The 16,819-nt window shown below is 54.3% G+C and overlaps 7 protein-coding genes across 7 annotated transcripts; 2 read left to right on the forward strand and 5 right to left on the reverse strand.

The window, feature by feature from the left end:
- Window positions 1-1,286: 1,286 nt before the first annotated feature.
- On the reverse strand, window positions 1,287-3,125 carry CKM354_000558500 (uncharacterized protein; the record flags this gene model as incomplete). Its single annotated transcript, XM_044800862.1, has 6 exons — window positions 1,287-1,605; window positions 1,655-1,851; window positions 1,905-2,387; window positions 2,442-2,814; window positions 2,870-3,035; window positions 3,092-3,125. The coding sequence occupies 6 exons, from the start codon at window positions 3,123-3,125 to the stop codon at window positions 1,287-1,289; spliced, it is 1,572 nt and encodes a 523-aa protein (XP_044656797.1).
- A 557-nt stretch (window positions 3,126-3,682) lies between these two features.
- CKM354_000558600 (chitin synthase I) lies at window positions 3,683-6,799 on the reverse strand (the record flags this gene model as incomplete). The annotated part of the gene is made up of 3 exons (XM_044800863.1): window positions 3,683-4,612; window positions 4,663-6,560; window positions 6,781-6,799. The coding sequence occupies 3 exons, from the start codon at window positions 6,797-6,799 to the stop codon at window positions 3,683-3,685; spliced, it is 2,847 nt and encodes a 948-aa protein (XP_044656798.1).
- A 1,104-nt stretch (window positions 6,800-7,903) lies between these two features.
- Window positions 7,904-8,461, forward strand: CKM354_000558700 (tyrosine protein phosphatase LTP1; the record flags this gene model as incomplete). The annotated part of the gene is made up of 1 exon (XM_044800864.1): window positions 7,904-8,461. One exon carries the CDS (start codon window positions 7,904-7,906, stop codon window positions 8,459-8,461), a length of 558 nt encoding a protein of 185 aa, XP_044656799.1.
- Window positions 8,462-8,838: 377 nt separating this feature from the next.
- Window positions 8,839-9,777, forward strand: CKM354_000558800 (uncharacterized protein; the record flags this gene model as incomplete). Its single annotated transcript, XM_044800865.1, has 1 exon — window positions 8,839-9,777. One exon carries the CDS (start codon window positions 8,839-8,841, stop codon window positions 9,775-9,777), a length of 939 nt encoding a protein of 312 aa, XP_044656800.1.
- A 191-nt stretch (window positions 9,778-9,968) lies between these two features.
- On the reverse strand, window positions 9,969-11,495 carry CKM354_000558900 (uncharacterized protein; the record flags this gene model as incomplete). Its single annotated transcript, XM_044800866.1, has 1 exon — window positions 9,969-11,495. The coding sequence occupies one exon, from the start codon at window positions 11,493-11,495 to the stop codon at window positions 9,969-9,971; it is 1,527 nt and encodes a 508-aa protein (XP_044656801.1).
- Window positions 11,496-11,698: 203 nt separating this feature from the next.
- Window positions 11,699-12,379, reverse strand: CKM354_000559000 (uncharacterized protein; the record flags this gene model as incomplete). Its single annotated transcript, XM_044800867.1, has 1 exon — window positions 11,699-12,379. One exon carries the CDS (start codon window positions 12,377-12,379, stop codon window positions 11,699-11,701), a length of 681 nt encoding a protein of 226 aa, XP_044656802.1.
- Window positions 12,380-14,847: 2,468 nt separating this feature from the next.
- Window positions 14,848-16,193, reverse strand: CKM354_000559100 (uncharacterized protein; the record flags this gene model as incomplete). Its single annotated transcript, XM_044800868.1, has 2 exons — window positions 14,848-16,077; window positions 16,131-16,193. The coding sequence occupies 2 exons, from the start codon at window positions 16,191-16,193 to the stop codon at window positions 14,848-14,850; spliced, it is 1,293 nt and encodes a 430-aa protein (XP_044656803.1).
- Window positions 16,194-16,819: the final 626 nt, after the last annotated feature.

A 16,819-nucleotide genomic window follows, 5' to 3' on the forward strand; every position in this document is an offset into this window, starting at 1 on the left:
GAGATAATAAGAAGGGGAACCAAGACCCGGTATCCAAACATCCGAGCGCTTACCTTTGCCATCCATACGGAAAGTGGATACTGGAGTGTTGGCCAAGAGCACGACAACAGACCATTGCCCACTGCCCATGGGCTTTTCATGTGGTCCCTCGGGCTTTGTTCGCGTGCTTGATCATGATCACACTCAAGCGAGCGAATGAAGAGAGTTTTTCCAGACCCCTAGCAACAAGTGTGGTCGCAGATATGGACTCCGGATGTCCTTAAAGAGTATGCCGGCGGCTCCGGGCAACTGGCCTAAGCTCGGTCACCAACCCCATCAGCTCACTTCGACTCCAGTCTGGAGGCCCGCGTGGGGATGAGCATTGCGACCAAGATCCACAGCTGAAGGAGGACTTCGTCGACGAGAAGAGAGTCACGGTGCGACCAGATTGCGCAAGAATGGTCCCGTCTCGCACTCTCCAGGAACGCGACGAACTCATCCTCCGCTAGAAAAGAGCGCGAAAAGACGCGTCCGAAATGCAAATAGGAAGAGATCCCATACTAGCGTCTCACCGGCTCCAATTCCATGCTCCATGACGTCGCGTGTCTCCAAATTCTGTCTCCATGGGATCCTTCACGGCCATGTCGCAACCGAACGGAGGTGGGCCATTGCAATGGAACAGTTTCCACGACCGCCCTACTTCCCGGTCAACCGTACATCGGCGACGGGCAGATCGAGATTGATACCATGATGTCTTTGCGAGCGCTGGGGCTGTCCTTTGTGTTGCTGAGGTGAAAAAGGCGTGGTCTGGAGTGGTCAGACCTCATCAAAATTGGTGCTCAACCAAGAACCCAGCAGAACCAGAAGCATAAATGCACCGCGAAGATGAGGCTTCGAGACCTTTGAAGTAAGACCTGCTTCCTTGCCCTATTTTGCAGTAGGTACCGAGGCTTTAGAGAAGAAGAGGTGATCGGCGAGGATGACTACGATTCGATTTGCGCCACATGAAGGACAGGCCTTCAATCCTCTGGAGCACGGTCAGCAAAGCGGCGAGTCAGCATGATCAGACAAATCCAGGAACATGCAAGGGGTATGGACAAATCAAGAGAGCACATAAGGATTTGGGAAGGGGGCGACGAGCGGTACGATTTCATTTCGTGACTTCTAGGCCTCTATCTGAAGCCCTCTTCTTTCAGTGCTGGTCGCGTCGTGTCAATTTTGGCCAGTCGGAAGCATGGACGAGCATCCTCCGCAGATGCCGGAATGGTGTTGCAGCCTCAGAACCTCAAAGGCTCAAGCATACTGGTCTACCAGCCTCCACCCGTGGAGCCGACTGGAGCTGAGGAGTTGTCCTCCCAACCTCCATCGCCACCAGAAGGCGCAGCAGCGGCAAGACCGCCAGCACCATCCTCCCAGCCTCCAGCAGCAGCATCAGCGCCACCACCGGCGCCAAAGTCGTCGGCCTCGTCAGCAGGAGGGTTGGTGCAACGCTTGTAGCTATGCCCCTTCTGCTTGCACTTCGAACACTCGACCCGAGACCAGTCTGTGGGCAGCGGGCACTCCTTACTGGCATGGCCCATCTCGTCGCAGTTGCGGCACTGGACTTTGGCCATGTTGCGAGGCTCTCTGCGGCAATGTTAGCTGGTGAATGTGCAAGTCGAGAGAGAGGACTTACGGGCACTCGCGGCCGGTGTGACCCCACTCGTCGCAGTTGCGGCACTGGAAGCGACGCTCGTTCGTGCACTCATTCTTGCGGTGACCCTCCTCTCCGCAGTTGCGGCACACCTCTGGTGGCTTATCTGGGCACTCGCGAGACATGTGGCCGTTCTTGCCGCACAAGTTGCACTCCAGGTCCATGCGAGGCTCGGGGCACTAAAAGGCTGTCAGTCAATGCTCGCCAGGGGTGATGTTGTCGAGGCACTCACCTCCTTGACCATATGCTCCTCACTGCCGCAGTTCTTGCAGCCCCTATTACCACTCTTGCGTGGCTCTGGGCAATCGCGAGCACGGTGTCCCTCTTCGTTGCAATTGGCGCAAGTGATCACCACACGAGCTCCATCCTGCTTTTCTTGCTCGCACTCCTTGGATCCATGTCCGAACTCGCTGCAGTTGGTGCACTTCTTCACGAAGCTGTCCATCACGAAACCCGCCTCGGCCAGTCGCGTCATGTTCTCCTCCGGCGAGGACGGCCAGCCCTCAGCGAACTTGGCGCGCTTCGGCTTGGCTGCCAACTGGAAGGAGACCACATACTTGAGGTCCTTCTTGCCTCGGAAGTCTACAATGGTGTAGGATCCTGGGACTTCTTGCTCCTTGGCGATGAGGTGGATGTTCATGTCACCGTCGCGGAAAGACTTCTCGAGCTCCTCGAGCGTGAGCTCTGGGAAGGCTTTGGCGTAAGCGAAGATGCCCTGAAAGAGTGTCAGTGAGGAACGTCAGAATGCAGTGATGGGTGCTTCACGAACCTTCTTGATCTCGTCGACATCTCTCTCCTTGTCCGCGGTCTCGATGTCGGCCCAAGACTCCTCGGCTGACTTGTCCTGCACGTTGAGCTGTGCGAAGAGGCCATGGATGCGATTGGCTTCGCATTCAGACGCGTTGTGGCCCTCAACGCCGCAAGCACGGCACTTCTGCGGTGGGCGCAGTGGGCACTCGGCGGCGCGATGGCCCTCTTGCTCGCATACGCGACAAGTGCCGGTGAACTCACGCTCGACGCGTGGGTTCGGGCACTCAGCCTTGTTATGACCCTCTTCTCCGCAGTTGAAGCAGCCGCCGCCGTGACCACCACCTTCTGGCTTGTCAGGGCAGTCGCGTGCGAAGTGGCTGTCTGCTCCGCAACTGTTCGCCGTTAGCCGGGTCTCATGTCAGGTAGGGGAGGGGATGGAGGTCTTACATGCGGCAGCCGTCGTTGCTCGCACCACCCTCAAAGTCGCCATTGGCGTGCATTGAGGTGTTGGCCTCCGTGAAGCCACCAGTGTTGTCAAGGGAAGCACCGCCGTCAGCCTCCCATCCGCCGTCGTTGCCGCCGCCGTCCGTCTTCCAGCTATTGTCTGCAGCTGCTGTGTGAGTGTCAGTTATGTCCGAAGGTGCGATGGCGACAGGAAGGTGAGCTTACGCGCTGGTGTGTCCCATGTGCTGGCGCCCATCATGAGCGCGGTGTACGGTGGTAGTGCTGGTCAAACAGGAAGAAGTGCGTGTTGCTTGAGGTGACTTCTGATGGAAGTCGGCGGTGGTGTGGAAAGAGTCAAGCGGAAAGGGTCAAGTTTGTTTTGGGGCAAAAAGTTCGTCAATGCCTGAGGAGCTAGTGCCACTCTGCCGCCTGCCGACCGTTGGAAGTGAGTTGTGAAGTGAGCAGCTTCAGCAGGAGTCCCCAGGCAGTGTTTGTCAATTGAGAGCAGGTCGCGCGAAAGTGATGCAGCGGCGAGACCATGTTTTTTCGGCGCGTGCAGCGCGCGTTTTAATCACCATGCCTACGAGCAGAACTCAGACAGTATCTGCACCTGGTTCACCGACTACCACGGGGTCAGGAAAGGATGGCGATGAGAGCAATGAAGTACACGTTCAACAATGAATTCGTGAAGTAGCCTATCTGCCTGTCTGTGCGGCTGTCTGTCATATCAAAACGTACGCTCATATGCAATGAGGGTATCACAAGAGCACCACAAAATCCCAACCTGAACGCCCTTCTCCAATGTCCAAATCCCGTTCATACGCCGCGGAACATGCGGGTGACCAAAAACCAACACGCACCGATAAAGCGGACGGCGGCAAGACCTGCAACAGAATACAAGACGACGGCCATGTAGATTGTGGAACGCTCGTCTTCCACTGTTTCTGCGTCCCTCTCTTCGCTGACTGTGATGCGATCCATGCCTCCTGCGTTGAGCACGATAGCTGCAAGAGCCAGGTTGCAGAACATCCAAGCGAGCACGACTGCTGATCGGAAGCCTTTGTAGTAGTCTTCATGCTTTTGCTCAGCTGTGATGACTTTCTTCGGCGGCTCATACCTGACTGCGAATGCGCGCAATTCTTCTTCGTATTGCGTATTGAGATCTGCATCGTCTGTTGGGATCGCCACGTCCACCTTGCCGCCTGGCTTGAGGTTCGCGGCTGGCAGCTTCTCCGGCTTGTCGTCACCTTTCGTTCCCCACGTAATGTCGTGAGTGTTGCAGAAAGCGTAGACGTTGAGGATGTTGAGGTAGGTTGGCGTCAGGAGGAGGTACTGAATGAAAGACGTGAACATATGCCAAGGGTCGAAGAACAGGAAGGACGCCACCAGATAGAGCACCCATGTTGACGCCATCGAGATAATGAGCGTGAAGAAGAGCTTATTAGTGAAGAGCATGTCCAAGCTGAAGCCATTGTTCAGAGCAATCTGCGCCTGAATCGACTTCACCGTGATGAACACTGAAGCGAAGAGCAGGTACGCCATCAAGATCGCCCAGAAGTACACTTGAGCCATGTAGTACCTGTTGTTTCCTTGAGGCCGATTTCCTAGGGCCAGCACGAAACAAGTGACCAGAATCGCGAGATACATCCATTCGAAGACGACAGAAAGAACCAGACCAGCAGTGCCGAGGAGCGACTTGTCGGAAAGTGACGATACCAGAATCCGGAAGACCAAGAAGAAGTTGCCCTACAAGCACGTTAGCTCGAGTATGTTACGACGTTCAGATGGAGACTTACAATTGCGAACCATGCAAAGAGCATGTTGAAAGCTTGGTAAATGAACTCAATAATGAAGAAGAATTTCCGCATGAATGAGTGTCGACTGCGCCAGATTTGGTAGAAGTGAGAGAGTGCGTAGACAGCTGCAAAGAAAGATCCGTTCAGCCATCTTCGTCGTTGGAGAATGAAGTCGGCCATTTCTGTAGGAACGTCTGTTTCACCCGTGGCCGACTTCACATACTGCAGGATCCAGGAGCAATTTCTCTTGCTAACCAATTCCCAACACAAAATTCGATCTTCTGCTAGGTACATGTTGGCGGTAAAGATGCCAGCGTTTGCGCCATGCATCTTCTCACCAGCAAAGTACTTTTCCAGAGGGCCTTGACCAGTCTTGTCGTTTTGCAAAGCCACGTAACGATAGGCCGAGAAAGCACCGGGAAGCACGGTGATGAAGCCAAAGGCACTCTCCAGCGGCTTGTCCAGAATGTTGCTCATCTTGTACTCAAAGTTCTGTGCTGCAACTAGAGGATTGATGAGGTTCTTGCCGTGCTCCAACATAGCTTTGATTTCACCACAGGCGCCTGCGCACATGGGTTCGCGATCGAATGCTTTCCAGAGATCGTAAATACTGCTTTTCCCCGGTCGAGTTCCGGCATCGAGCAGAACACAAATGTTGGGCTGCAGCACCTCTCCAAATGCTTGGAAGAACCATCTGTGTGAATTGATCTTCTTCTGATTCTTCTCCTTCAAACAGAACAGCACTTGCACCGGGGTATTGCCTTTCTTGACTTGGACGACGCCCTTCTTGATTTCCAGTGTCATTTGCGTCGTGTATTCGTAGATATGTGCAGTCACATCCTCGCCGTTCACTTGCTGCTTCGCAATGCCATCTTGGTAGATACCCATACCGGCGAGGACAGATCGTGTTCTCGGATTGATCTTCGCACGTCCATCAGACACAATGCAGACCACAATCTTCTTCCAGGCCTCCTTTCCCCACATCTTCGAGGACGTTCGGGAGTTCATGTACTCGATGTTCTTGATCACGCCAATGAGTGTTCGCGCCAACAACTCGTCCTCCTCGTTGTACATGGTGATCACAATGAACAGTTCAGTGTGACGTGGCTTTGCGAACAGACGCTGTCTCAATGTGAAGCGCTTGGAGAGAAACTCGCTGGGGTCGCAAGTTGCCGCGCTGTATCGCATATGTGTGAATTCATCTCTTTCTGGGGGCTGCGCGTGCTGCACCTGATTCAGCAACCTCGGAGGTATGGGACAATCAAGCACCAAATTGCCGTTGTACAGCTGCACTTCTTTCACGGTCTTCCATCGCCTGATGGGTGCCTTGACTGGCGGAGGATCGTTGTAACCGGACTCCAGATCTTCATGAGAAGAATCTTGCGGGCCCATCTGGTGCGGATCTGGTCCGTATGAAGTGTCTGGGTGCAGCATTGGCCTATCGTCTGACTCGTCTTGATAGTAAGGATGTTGTGGCGCATTGTACGCGTTTGGATCGTGGATGTAGTCTGTGTGCTCGTGCTGCGGGCTCAAATTGTACTCTCCTCTTCCTTGCTGCGCAGACTGCTGAAACGGATTGGGAGTGTACCCTCGTTGATGATCGTCATCGTACGCTTGGCCATGCCCGTACGTGTTTGGCATATTCGTTACTTCGTAGGTCGGCTGGGCGGCTAGTCGGTCGCTGGAGGCCGCAGCAGCGTATGGATTCGCAGCGAATGAAGCTGGACCGGGGCCCACTGGAATATCGAGTGGTTCATGGTATGGGCGGTCATCGAGCTGGTAGCCTTGCTGGCCATAGCGCGGGTCTGGAGAGTGATGGCGATCCATGAAGGGGTTGTTGGGATGCGGACTCGGACTGCGGTCGTCGTCTCTGGGGTGTCCAGACTGGCCGTAGCCGCCTTGAGAATGAAAATGTCAGTGGCAGGAATCGTTTGCGTGGGACGTGGTGTCTGGAGGGGTTCGGGCGCAAAGTGTGGTGCTGCAACGGCGACCCAGCGGTTTGGTGTCGCGCGTCCGGTGCGAAGGCTGCGCGTGGAATGCGTGTAGACTTCAGACACGCGCGACTCTTCTCCGGCGCAGCTCTTCAAACTGGCCCCCGACCATGGCGGTTTGACATACCTAGCGGATTGTAGCTCATCCTGACCTCGATGCCTCGCCCCCGTCAATGCGCCGAAACCGAGCGTGTTGCGAATGTGCGTTTGCGGCGATCACGCGCGCGCGAGATTGCAGTGCGACGAGGGAGGCGATGGCCGGCCTGGTGGGAGGACAGGACACGACAGGCTGAAGGCCGAGTGACTGCGCCTGCGATGATTGCGTCGTGGAGCGGGCACGCAGGTACCCAGTTTCAAGATGCTGCAAGCTGTGGAGCCGTGTCAACACGGTCAGATCGTCACAGCAACACCTGACGATTATCCTGGCAAAACGAGTGCAGACATGCGCAAAGGACGAGATGGACAGGCTGGTCTGATGTGTAGCTGGCGACCTCTTCTACGACGAGCAGGCCGCGCCAATGCATGCTCTGCTCACGCATCTGCTGACCGTTCGCATCCCAAGAGGTGGCATGGCAAGCCCAAAACATCGCCCGCCCACAGCCACACGAACCTTACGCATCGCGTTTCACCTGCTTGCCTGGCTCCTCCCACCTCCAGGCTGCTCCGCCGATCTGCCGCGGCGTGTCCGTCTGCGTCCATTGATTGCTCCGTTCTGCTGTACCTGCCATCTACTCACGTCCGCCAATCTGTCGCTGCATTTGCTCTGGAATACATCGTACGCTGCTCGTAGCTCGCAGCTCCTGCTGATCAGCTCTGAGATCTCCTGATGATGCACAGCGTCGGACCAATCCAAGCTGAAGATCTTAGCTCGACGCCACAGCAGGGGCTCAGACGAGAGGCGACGATGGGGTAAGCAAGCTTGGCATATGTATTCAGGCGGCCAGAGCTCGAAATAGCACAGGCGGCCACGGAAATTATGCCAAGTGACATAATCATGGTGGGAACGCTGTCGCGTACTCAGCTGAAGACATTTTCTGTCCTCGTTTAGGCTGTGAGGTCACGCCTCTGGTTGATGCGGTGGATGGCTCGTCGTGGCCGTGAGTTAGACTCCCGCGTAGGGTCCTTCGAGAATTGCAAGGGCTGGTCTTGGCTAGATTGCACTGAAGGTTCTCTGTGAGCTTGTTGCTAACCTGTCCGACATCACCCACCCTCGGCTTTTGTCGCGTCGAATATTCCATTCAGAAATCATCATGACGCGCGATACTCAGGCCGACGTTGCTCCTGGCGCTTCTGTGCTCTTCGTATGCCTGGGCAACATCTGTCGCTCCACCATGGCCGAGGGAGTCTTCCGTAATCTCACCAGCTTTGGTACATCCAGCCAAAATCCGTTGATCAAAGAGGTCGACTCATGTGGCACTGGTGCGTATCATGCAGGCGACAGTCCGGACTCCCGCACTATGCGAGTCCTCCGACAGAACGGAATCAGCGACTATCAGCACGCAGCCAGGAAGGTGAGAGTGCCAGAGGATTTCCAAGAGTTTGACTACTTGCTTGCCATGGACCGAGACAACTACGATGACTTGAGAGACATGGTCAAAAGAGCCGGGAAAAGAGGTCTGCTGGACGACGAAGCATTGAAGAAAGTGCATTTGTATGGCGAGTTCGGTGGTAAGAGCAAGAAGGAGGAAATCGGCGACCCGTACTACGGAGGCAATGAAGGCTTCACGACCGCGTATGAACAAGTCGTGCGGTGCGGCGAAGGATTGCTGAAGCACATTGAGGAGCAGACGAAGAAGCAGGAAACATGAGCTGTCGCGGGCGTGCATCAATCATTGCTTACCTCTCCAAGCAAGCGGACTGGGACCACATGCCGAAAGGGGAACATACAGCCCTTTCACAATGCCTGCGCAACAGCCAAGGCTGCATGGTCAGCAATTGGAGCAGTTGCTGTTCACAACCGCAACTGCCCAGCCAGTCGCTTGCTAGCTCGACTGCGCACTGCAGGAACGTCTCCTCGATGAGCAGGTTCGAACGTTGTAGAAGATATTACAAAGCGCAAGCTCAACATCACCTGCCTAGCTCCTTCAATGAGCTCAAATGGTTATAAATTCGGTCTGAAGTGACTGCTACATCCCGTCAACGATAGGCTTGCTACCAACACCTTTCACCCCTCCGCTGCAAGACAATGCCCGAACAGCAGAAAATTACCGTCTTCGGAGCCGGTGGCGACAGCATAGGACGCTTCATCCTTGACGCTCTCGTCGCCGATCCGGCATTTGAAGTCGCCGTACTGTCCCGTAGAAGCTCCAAGTCACAATACCCGTCTTCAGTCAAGGACCTTCGCGTATCTGATGATCTACCTCACGCAGAGCTGGTCAATCTACTGAAAGGTCAACACGCTGTCATTTCGGCCGTGGGATATGCTGGGGGCGCACTGGACGTTCAATACAAGGTCATTGACGCTGCAATCGAGGCCGGAGTCGCACGCTTCTTCCCAAGCGAGTACGCGTTCGATTACGCAGACCCACTAACCACCTGGCTTTCCCCCGTGTTTGCAAACAAGACTAGAGTTGCGGAGTATCTTGAGGAGAAGGCGAAAGAACATCCCGAGTTTAGCTGGACAGGCGTGGCTTGCGGTGTATGGCTTGAGTGGGCATTAGAAACCGAGTTTCTCGACATCGATCCAACCGCCCACACAGTATCATACTGGGATGGCGGCAGTCATGCACCTACATTTACAACACTACCATATGCCGCGCATGCGGTCTTGGAATGCCTGAAGCATCCAAAACAAACCGCAAATGTCCGCGTGTACGTCGAAGCTTTCGCTGCAACGCAACAAGAGATTGTTACCGAGCTTGAGGCACAGCAGGGTGTCAAGTACAAAGTTTTAGGTCCGGTCAACGGAAGCGAGGCCGTTGCTGAGGCCCACAGGCGTCTGGACCAGAGCGATACCCAGGACAGGCAGGCGGCATTACGAACAATTGTTGCTGAAGTCTGGGTCGCCAAGTATGGGGCAAATTTCATCGCGAGGGGCAAGAAGCCACACCTGGAGGACTTTGTGCAGATGCCCAAAGTCACGCTGCAAGACGTGGTCAAGAAGGTCGTCAAAGGGTCATGGTGAACGGCTTGGTTTCGTTCCAATGAGCAGCAGTGCTACATGAGTACAGACTGTTCTTGGAACAGCACTTGAGCGTTCATCAATGTCGGCCTTTCGCATTGAGCTTGTGACCTAGCTGAGACTTAGGTTTCCGCCACTTGATTTCATGTACCGTGGTTGTACAGGCCCTGAGCTCGGTGTTGGCTGCCACAATCTCAGCGATCAAGCCGCCGCAGCGTCATTCTTCCCTTCAACAATGCCCACGTCCACGCTGAAGCTGCTGCAATAATGACGCTTAAGCTGAAGACCAGACTTCCTCCAAAGACAACAGAATGATAGGTCCAAGCATTTTGCGGATTGAGGTCCACTTTTGTGACCACAATCGCCCAGGGCAAAACCCACAACAGATTGCTGGCCAAAGACTGATACAAGTACCAGCGAGGTCGAGTGGCCAGTAGGATTGCAGCAAGTTGTGTCGAGATCGCATAGCAGATGTAACACCAATCAATCGTCTTCCACATCCTCTGTGTGATCAACGACACTGGTTCGGATTCAGAAAGATAATAAGCGAACCTGCGAGCGCCATAAAAGGAGAGAAAGAGGCACATGAGGATCTCGACTGCCAGTGCGATGAAGCAGGACCTCCAGACCGGCTTAAAGATTGGCCTCAGCTCTTGACGAGTGGCCTTTGGCTTCTGCGTCTGAATTCCAATGAATAATCGCCACTCGCCCCAGGCGTGCCCGACAAAAGCGAGAGTGGTGGCCTCGAGGGCTTGGACGGGTACCATGATAAGTCCCCACCGGATAGTGTTGAAAACGCCCCAGGCAGTGGCGTAATCTGAGCCCATTGCAACAATGCCGCTCACGAGCCACAGGTAGAGAGCATTGCGGATTGCAGACTCTGCAAATGTCCACGTGCCAGGACGAGCAAGTATCAACAAAGCTTTGACGGTTGGTTTGGTCGGATGCGCGACCGCACCCATCAGCGAGAGCCTGCGTAGTCTTCTTTTACACAACCACAAGAAGTACGCCAAGCCAAGAAATGACGCTGCGAGATTGCACGCCAGCTGCGTGGTTGCCTGAGTGTTGAGTGTCGGTTCGACACCAGCGACATGGAACTTCGAGATCAAGATTAGATCCAAGACGATGTTGATCCCAAACTTCACAGAGCTGATTACCAGCGGCACATCTGGTTGATCCAATGCCCTCGTAGCAGTGGCCACGGAGGTTTCCAGCGCGGACGCCAAAGCCGAGAACGCAGAGATTCTGACATATGTCAACGAAGCCTCCCGAACATTCTCAGGAACGAAAACTTGTGCGAACTGCTTCGCAGCTGTGGCGAAGATGACCGACATGAGAAGCCCGAGAACGGCTTGAAATACGATCAGAGTGTAAGAAAGACTGAGGCGGCTTTCCAGAGAACGATTAGACTTGTCACCGATAATGAGCCAGGCCGCACGAGGAAGACCTTCGTTGAGGACTTCGGAGATGACCCCGATGTATGTGTAGACATCCGTGGTGACGACTAGGCTGCTATCGATGTTGGCGATCCAGAGCTTGCTGAGAGTCCCGTACAGAGCAGGAAGGATGAAAGCGAAAAAGTTGAAGCCGAGAGCGCCAGTATAGCGTGACCGGCTCCAGTAGAATGTTGAAGGGGCGAAATCATTCTCGCTTTCCCTCACGCTGCTCGGTCGAGCATCGACCCGCGTGACGGCAGAACCGGGCGTGTCCTTCAAAGGCATGGTTGCGTTGCGCACGTCAGGCAAGGAAGGGTACTGGATCTTTATGAGCACCTAGGTTTGCGCACATTCAACCCAGCAAACTGGACACTTGCAGCTTTTTGTTTCTCGAAGCAAAGAGTACCGGGACATGACAAAATCCAATTCGACGCTAAAATACCGTACGGCCAAAGGATATACGCCACATCGCCTGCGCAACGCCAGCTCTACTTCCAATACTTCTCCAACAACTGCGCTTCCACGCCCGTCCACCTGGCATAAGTTGCTCCTGCTGTCTGCACGGCGTTCATAATTCCACCCACGACTCCGGGAAACCCCATATCGCCCCAGTACCCCAACAAAAGCGTGTGCAACATATTCAAAGGCATGAGATCCTTCCCCAGCAAACCGTCATTCGCCAAGCCAAAGAAAACATAAAGACTCTTCTCGAACCCTGCACTAGCGGGTTCGAGTCGCACATTCATCTTCGCTCCCTGTGGACCCGCAGAGAAGCGATGCACGACGCCCTTCTCTACCGTATGCGATGATCCGACTTCGACAACTTTGGGCTCTTCGTCGCCGATTTGCAGGATAAGTTCACCTTCGAGAGAAGTGAATGTCTCGGTGTATGTGGCGTGGTAGTGCAGTGGTGGACCGCCGCCCGGCTCGCATGTGCATTCGATTTCGGAATATTCGCCATTGGTCTCGTAGCCGTATTTGAGCCAAGTTACGTCTTCGCCTCCTACTTTGTTGACGATGTGGCGGCGGGAGTGGTCGCGGATGCCTGGTGGTCGGCTGTCTATGGCTGCTGGCATTTTCATGACTGGAGTTTCTCCCGCTTGCTTACGGCTTCCTGTTGAGTTGGTGTCGAGAGTGGTGAAGAAGCAGTTCTTTGGTTTACGGTGCATCGTGCGCAGCTTCTGCGACTATTGTTATGCGCTTCCATGGCGAAGAACTTGTCCGTCTATTAATGTCCGGCTTGAAGGTTGAACTTGCGAGCATACTACAACGCGATGAGCCATCTGCCGCGCTCGATGACACATCAAGGCGATAGTCCAGTGCAACCTGTATTGTGAAGCAATTGTGGAGGTACGCGAGAACGTGGCTTGACGCCACACTGACTTACTAACAATGCCAGCTCAGCTGTTGATCCTGGGACTTGTTCTAAGCGCCTTGCTGACTCCTCAGAGCATGCGTTGTTCTACTCAGAGCGCGCCTACAGAGCGCGGACCAAACAGCGCAGGAGGTCTTCAGCTGAGCCGACACTTGTTCTGCCCGGATTGGTAGCATGCAACCTGATGTATCCTAATCTAGGACGCCTTGACGTGACAAGATCCTTCAGAGCGAACGCGGAGCTACAGCTACAAAGCTGAGACTTATGCTGTCTCCGCCAGAGCAGTGTCGCGCCAGCAATCCAACAACTTGACGAGAGACACGATGTCGACCCTTAGATATTTCAAGACTTTGTGACTTCTTCAGGGGGTATAAATCTGAATTCTCGATTCGGCTCAGGACCAGATGTCACTGCCGATTTTCACATTGGAGAGCGTCGTCCTGATAAAACCGCGAGAGATGCGATGCTGAAACCGCGAAATCTCATTCTATTTCAGTCTATTAGAACCATTTCTTGCACTCTCCATGCGACCGAGGACCAGGTGCAACGGCAGATTTTCAAGCGCAGCGGCAGCAATTTAGTCCGCCCACGGGAGACGTAATGCCAAATCTGAATGTTCTCAAACTTTTATGACTATCAAAGCCCCATTTGTCGCAGTCTCGATACACTTGGATGCTGGATACCACGACGGATTTCCAGGTACAGCAGCAGCAAATTCAGTCGACTCACGAGAGATGCCATGCTGAACCAGGGAATTCTAGTTCTATATCAGTCCATCGACAACATTTCCCGCACTCCCCACGCAACTGAGGACTGCGTATCACGGCAAATTTCCAAGCACAGCAGCAGCCATCCGGTCGGTCTGCCAGAGACGCGATGCCGAACGTCCATGTCCTCCAACTCTATGGCTGCCGAAGGCAATGTTCCCTCGTGTCTCTGCTGAGACGAGGATTTGATGCCTAGGAGCACCTCCAATATTAGTGGCGGCAATGCAGTCAGTTTACGAGAGATGCAACATCGAATGTGAAAGTTCATACACTTTTTGGCTTCCGGACACATCCCTTTTGCTCTTTCCATTCACTCGAGGACTCGATAGCACGGCGGATTTTCAATATAAGTGGCATTCACTGAATCAAGCTACAGGAGCATGAAGTGCAAAACATGACTTACTCATGAAATTTGCCTCCGAATCTGCTTTGTTCTCTACACTCTCTACTTCCTCGAGTACTGGATACCACCACGGATTTCAAGGCGCAACGGCAGTGAGCCAATCCTGTAATTGGAGTAATTGGTGCAAAACATGCATTTTCTATCTCTTTCGATCTTTAAGACATCTATTCCTTACACTCTCCGTCTAACCGAGGACTGGATTCCGCATGCAAATCATATATCCCGCAGCTTGGACTCGACCAAGCCACCAGAGAACACGCCGTAATACAAGATCTTTTCATACTTTTCTGGGTTATTAAAGGCTTTCACTCTGGCCTCTCCGTTCAAACCAGGACGATACCTCGCAAAGGAATTGTATATCTCGCGGCTCACATTCGATCGAATTACGAAAGAGAGAGCACTGCAAAATAGGATCTTCTTATGCTTTCTAGCTACTAAGGCTGCAATTGCCGACGCTCTCCATTCACTCGTGGACCATAGTTCACGACAACTCCGTCTATCTAATGGCTCAAATGCAATCGACTTACGAGAAAACGCAATGCGAAACGCCATTTTTCGATACTTTCACTTGCTATCACCTTGGTCGCCGACGCTCTCCATTCACTTTAGGGCTACGGCTCGCGTCCAACCCCCACATTCTGTGGCCTAGATGCCATCAAATTCTGAGGATATCCAACGCGAAATACCATTTTCGAACACTTTTACCTGCTATGGCCCCAATTTCCGACGCTCTCCATTCACTCCAGGGCTACAGCTCAGGCCCGATCCTCACATTGCGTGGCTTCAATGCTATCGAGTTACGAAGAATCGCAACGTGAGACCCATTTTTTGAACACTTTGTAGTTACTCCGGCCCTTATTTCCGATACTCTCCATTCACTTCAAAGCTGGACATCGGGGCCAATGTGTACATTCCACGGCACTGAACCGAGGCAGTTTACAAGAGCTTTCAATGCGAAGTAGGATTTTCATACTTTTTGGCTACTAAAGACGTTCACGTATTGCACTCTCTCACAGTGCTTGCCGTCAATATAGCTACCTTCAACGCCCGTCATCATCCAGAGGAGGCTCAGTATACAAGCCCGCGAGCTCGCTAAACCCCCAGGAACGTCTTAGTGAGAGCCTCTAGGCGGGCGTTAATGTCCTCCTCGGCCTTATCCAGCTTCTCTCGCTCCTGCTTGACGCGCTCCTTTTCTATGAGGAGCTTGGCTGCCTTGCTTCCGTACTCAGCCTCGCTCATCTTAGCGACCTTGGGCTGAGATACGACCTTCTCGCTCTGCTGGAGGACAGCTTTCGTATCCTCCTTCTGGCGCTTAGCTGCCTCCCCCATCTGAGCAGCTAGGGCACGCTCAGCCTCGAGAGCAGCATTCTTGTGCTCGGCGTTGGTGGGATCGACGGGAGCGATGGTGGCACTCATAGTGGCTCCAGCCGTGTCGTACTGAACCGAGATAGGGGCAACATCTGCTGTAGGAGTAGTCTTGGCCATCACAGCTTTGTCGAGCAGATTCTTCTTGAAGGCCTCCATGGTCTGACCCCAATTCTTTGGAGGAGGAACCGGAGACGCCGACGTCGAAGGGGAAGAGACACGGGCTTCGACGGGCTTTGACAAGCTGTCTACAGCACCTGTGCCCTTGACACGCTTGTGGGGTGGGAGGATTGGGCTGATCTCATTCTTCATCAAGCTCTCCTTGGTCTTCTCCTCGACCGGCATTTCTGTAGCGCGGCTTGCAACTGCAACACGCTCCTCCTCCTGGCGAGCATGCTTCTTGGTCATGAGCGGCGAGTGATCAGTCTCTGGAGTCGTCTTGGGAGTGACCGGCGGCTTCTTCTCTTGGGCCAGCAGATTGGCTAGTGCTTGCTTGACGAATGGGTCTTCCCGCGGAGCTGGTGGTGCTGGTGCTGGTGTAATACGCACCGGCGGGGCTGGTGGAGGACGTGCGAAGGAGAAGGACGTAGATGGCACGGTGCTGGGACGTGGCATTGGCGGATCAACATGTCCAAACTCGGCACGAGCACGCGGCTGCGCTTTGCGGGCAGCGAACTCTCCCTTTGCTCCTCCAGAAGTCTTGAACATGGCTGCCGCGGCTTTCGCCTCAGCCAGCGCAGCTGAATGCGGGTTGTGAAGCTGTGGAAGGCGCGGGTCACTAGCCAGAGGACTTGGCGTACGCACGGAGGTGGTCGCGGTGTTGGTGGTGTTGGACACTGCCAGAGTGACAGCAGCTGCGCGAGGCAGCGCAGCCGATGCCGTGGGCATTGCAGCGCTCGTTGGTGGAGGAGCGGTGGTGGTGATGGCGCTGGTGCGCGGCTTGGCTGGCGCTGGTGGCTACAAGCAAGTCAGTCAGTGGCGGTTGAGTGCAAAGGAGGGATGGTGCCTACAGCGCGCACAGCAGGGGCACTGCGCGGGGCTTCTGTCGCCCACATGGACTGGGCGAGAGACATGGTGTCTTCTCGTCCAAGCGACGGTGGTGGTGGTGGTGTGCTGGGAAGGCAGCTGTTGCGAGTGACGAGGAAGCTTTGGAGCTCGCAAGGAGTAAACAAAACGTCAAGCGCGAAGCACAGACCTGGTGGATACGCTCGAACTGAGGCAACAACCAAGCTCAACGGCCTTGACTTCAGTTCAATGGCACGATGCCGCTGTTCAACCGTCAAATGAAGCGCGGACTGGCAAAGTGAGCGGCAGCAACATCGTCCATACAGTGACTACCTCGATTTCCAGCACGCTGAAACCACTGCGCTGGCTGACTGAGCCTTCGAGCATCGATGCTGCAGTCGCTTGCCTCCTCACTTCGTTGCCCACCGCGTTTCGTCCACCACCGGCTCCCACTCAGGCACGAAGACCTCGTCAAGCCTCGTTCCCATCGCATCACTCATGCATCTCCTCGCCACTTCCATATCCTTCGAGCCCCTGTCAACCAAACGAATCGATCCGGTAGGCGAGATAGGCCGTGCGTAAGGAGAAGTTGGACGGCTGGATTTCGAAAGTGGTCTGGAGAAGCTTCTTGGTCGTGCTTTGGTCGGCTTCACTTGCTGGTCCCCAGCGTCGGTCCCGTTGGTCTGCGTTTCGC

Source organism: Cercospora kikuchii (genome assembly GCF_019650295.1).
Source record: "Cercospora kikuchii DNA, contig_00003, whole genome shotgun sequence".
In the NCBI taxonomy this organism is placed as follows: domain Eukaryota; kingdom Fungi; phylum Ascomycota; class Dothideomycetes; order Mycosphaerellales; family Mycosphaerellaceae; genus Cercospora; species Cercospora kikuchii.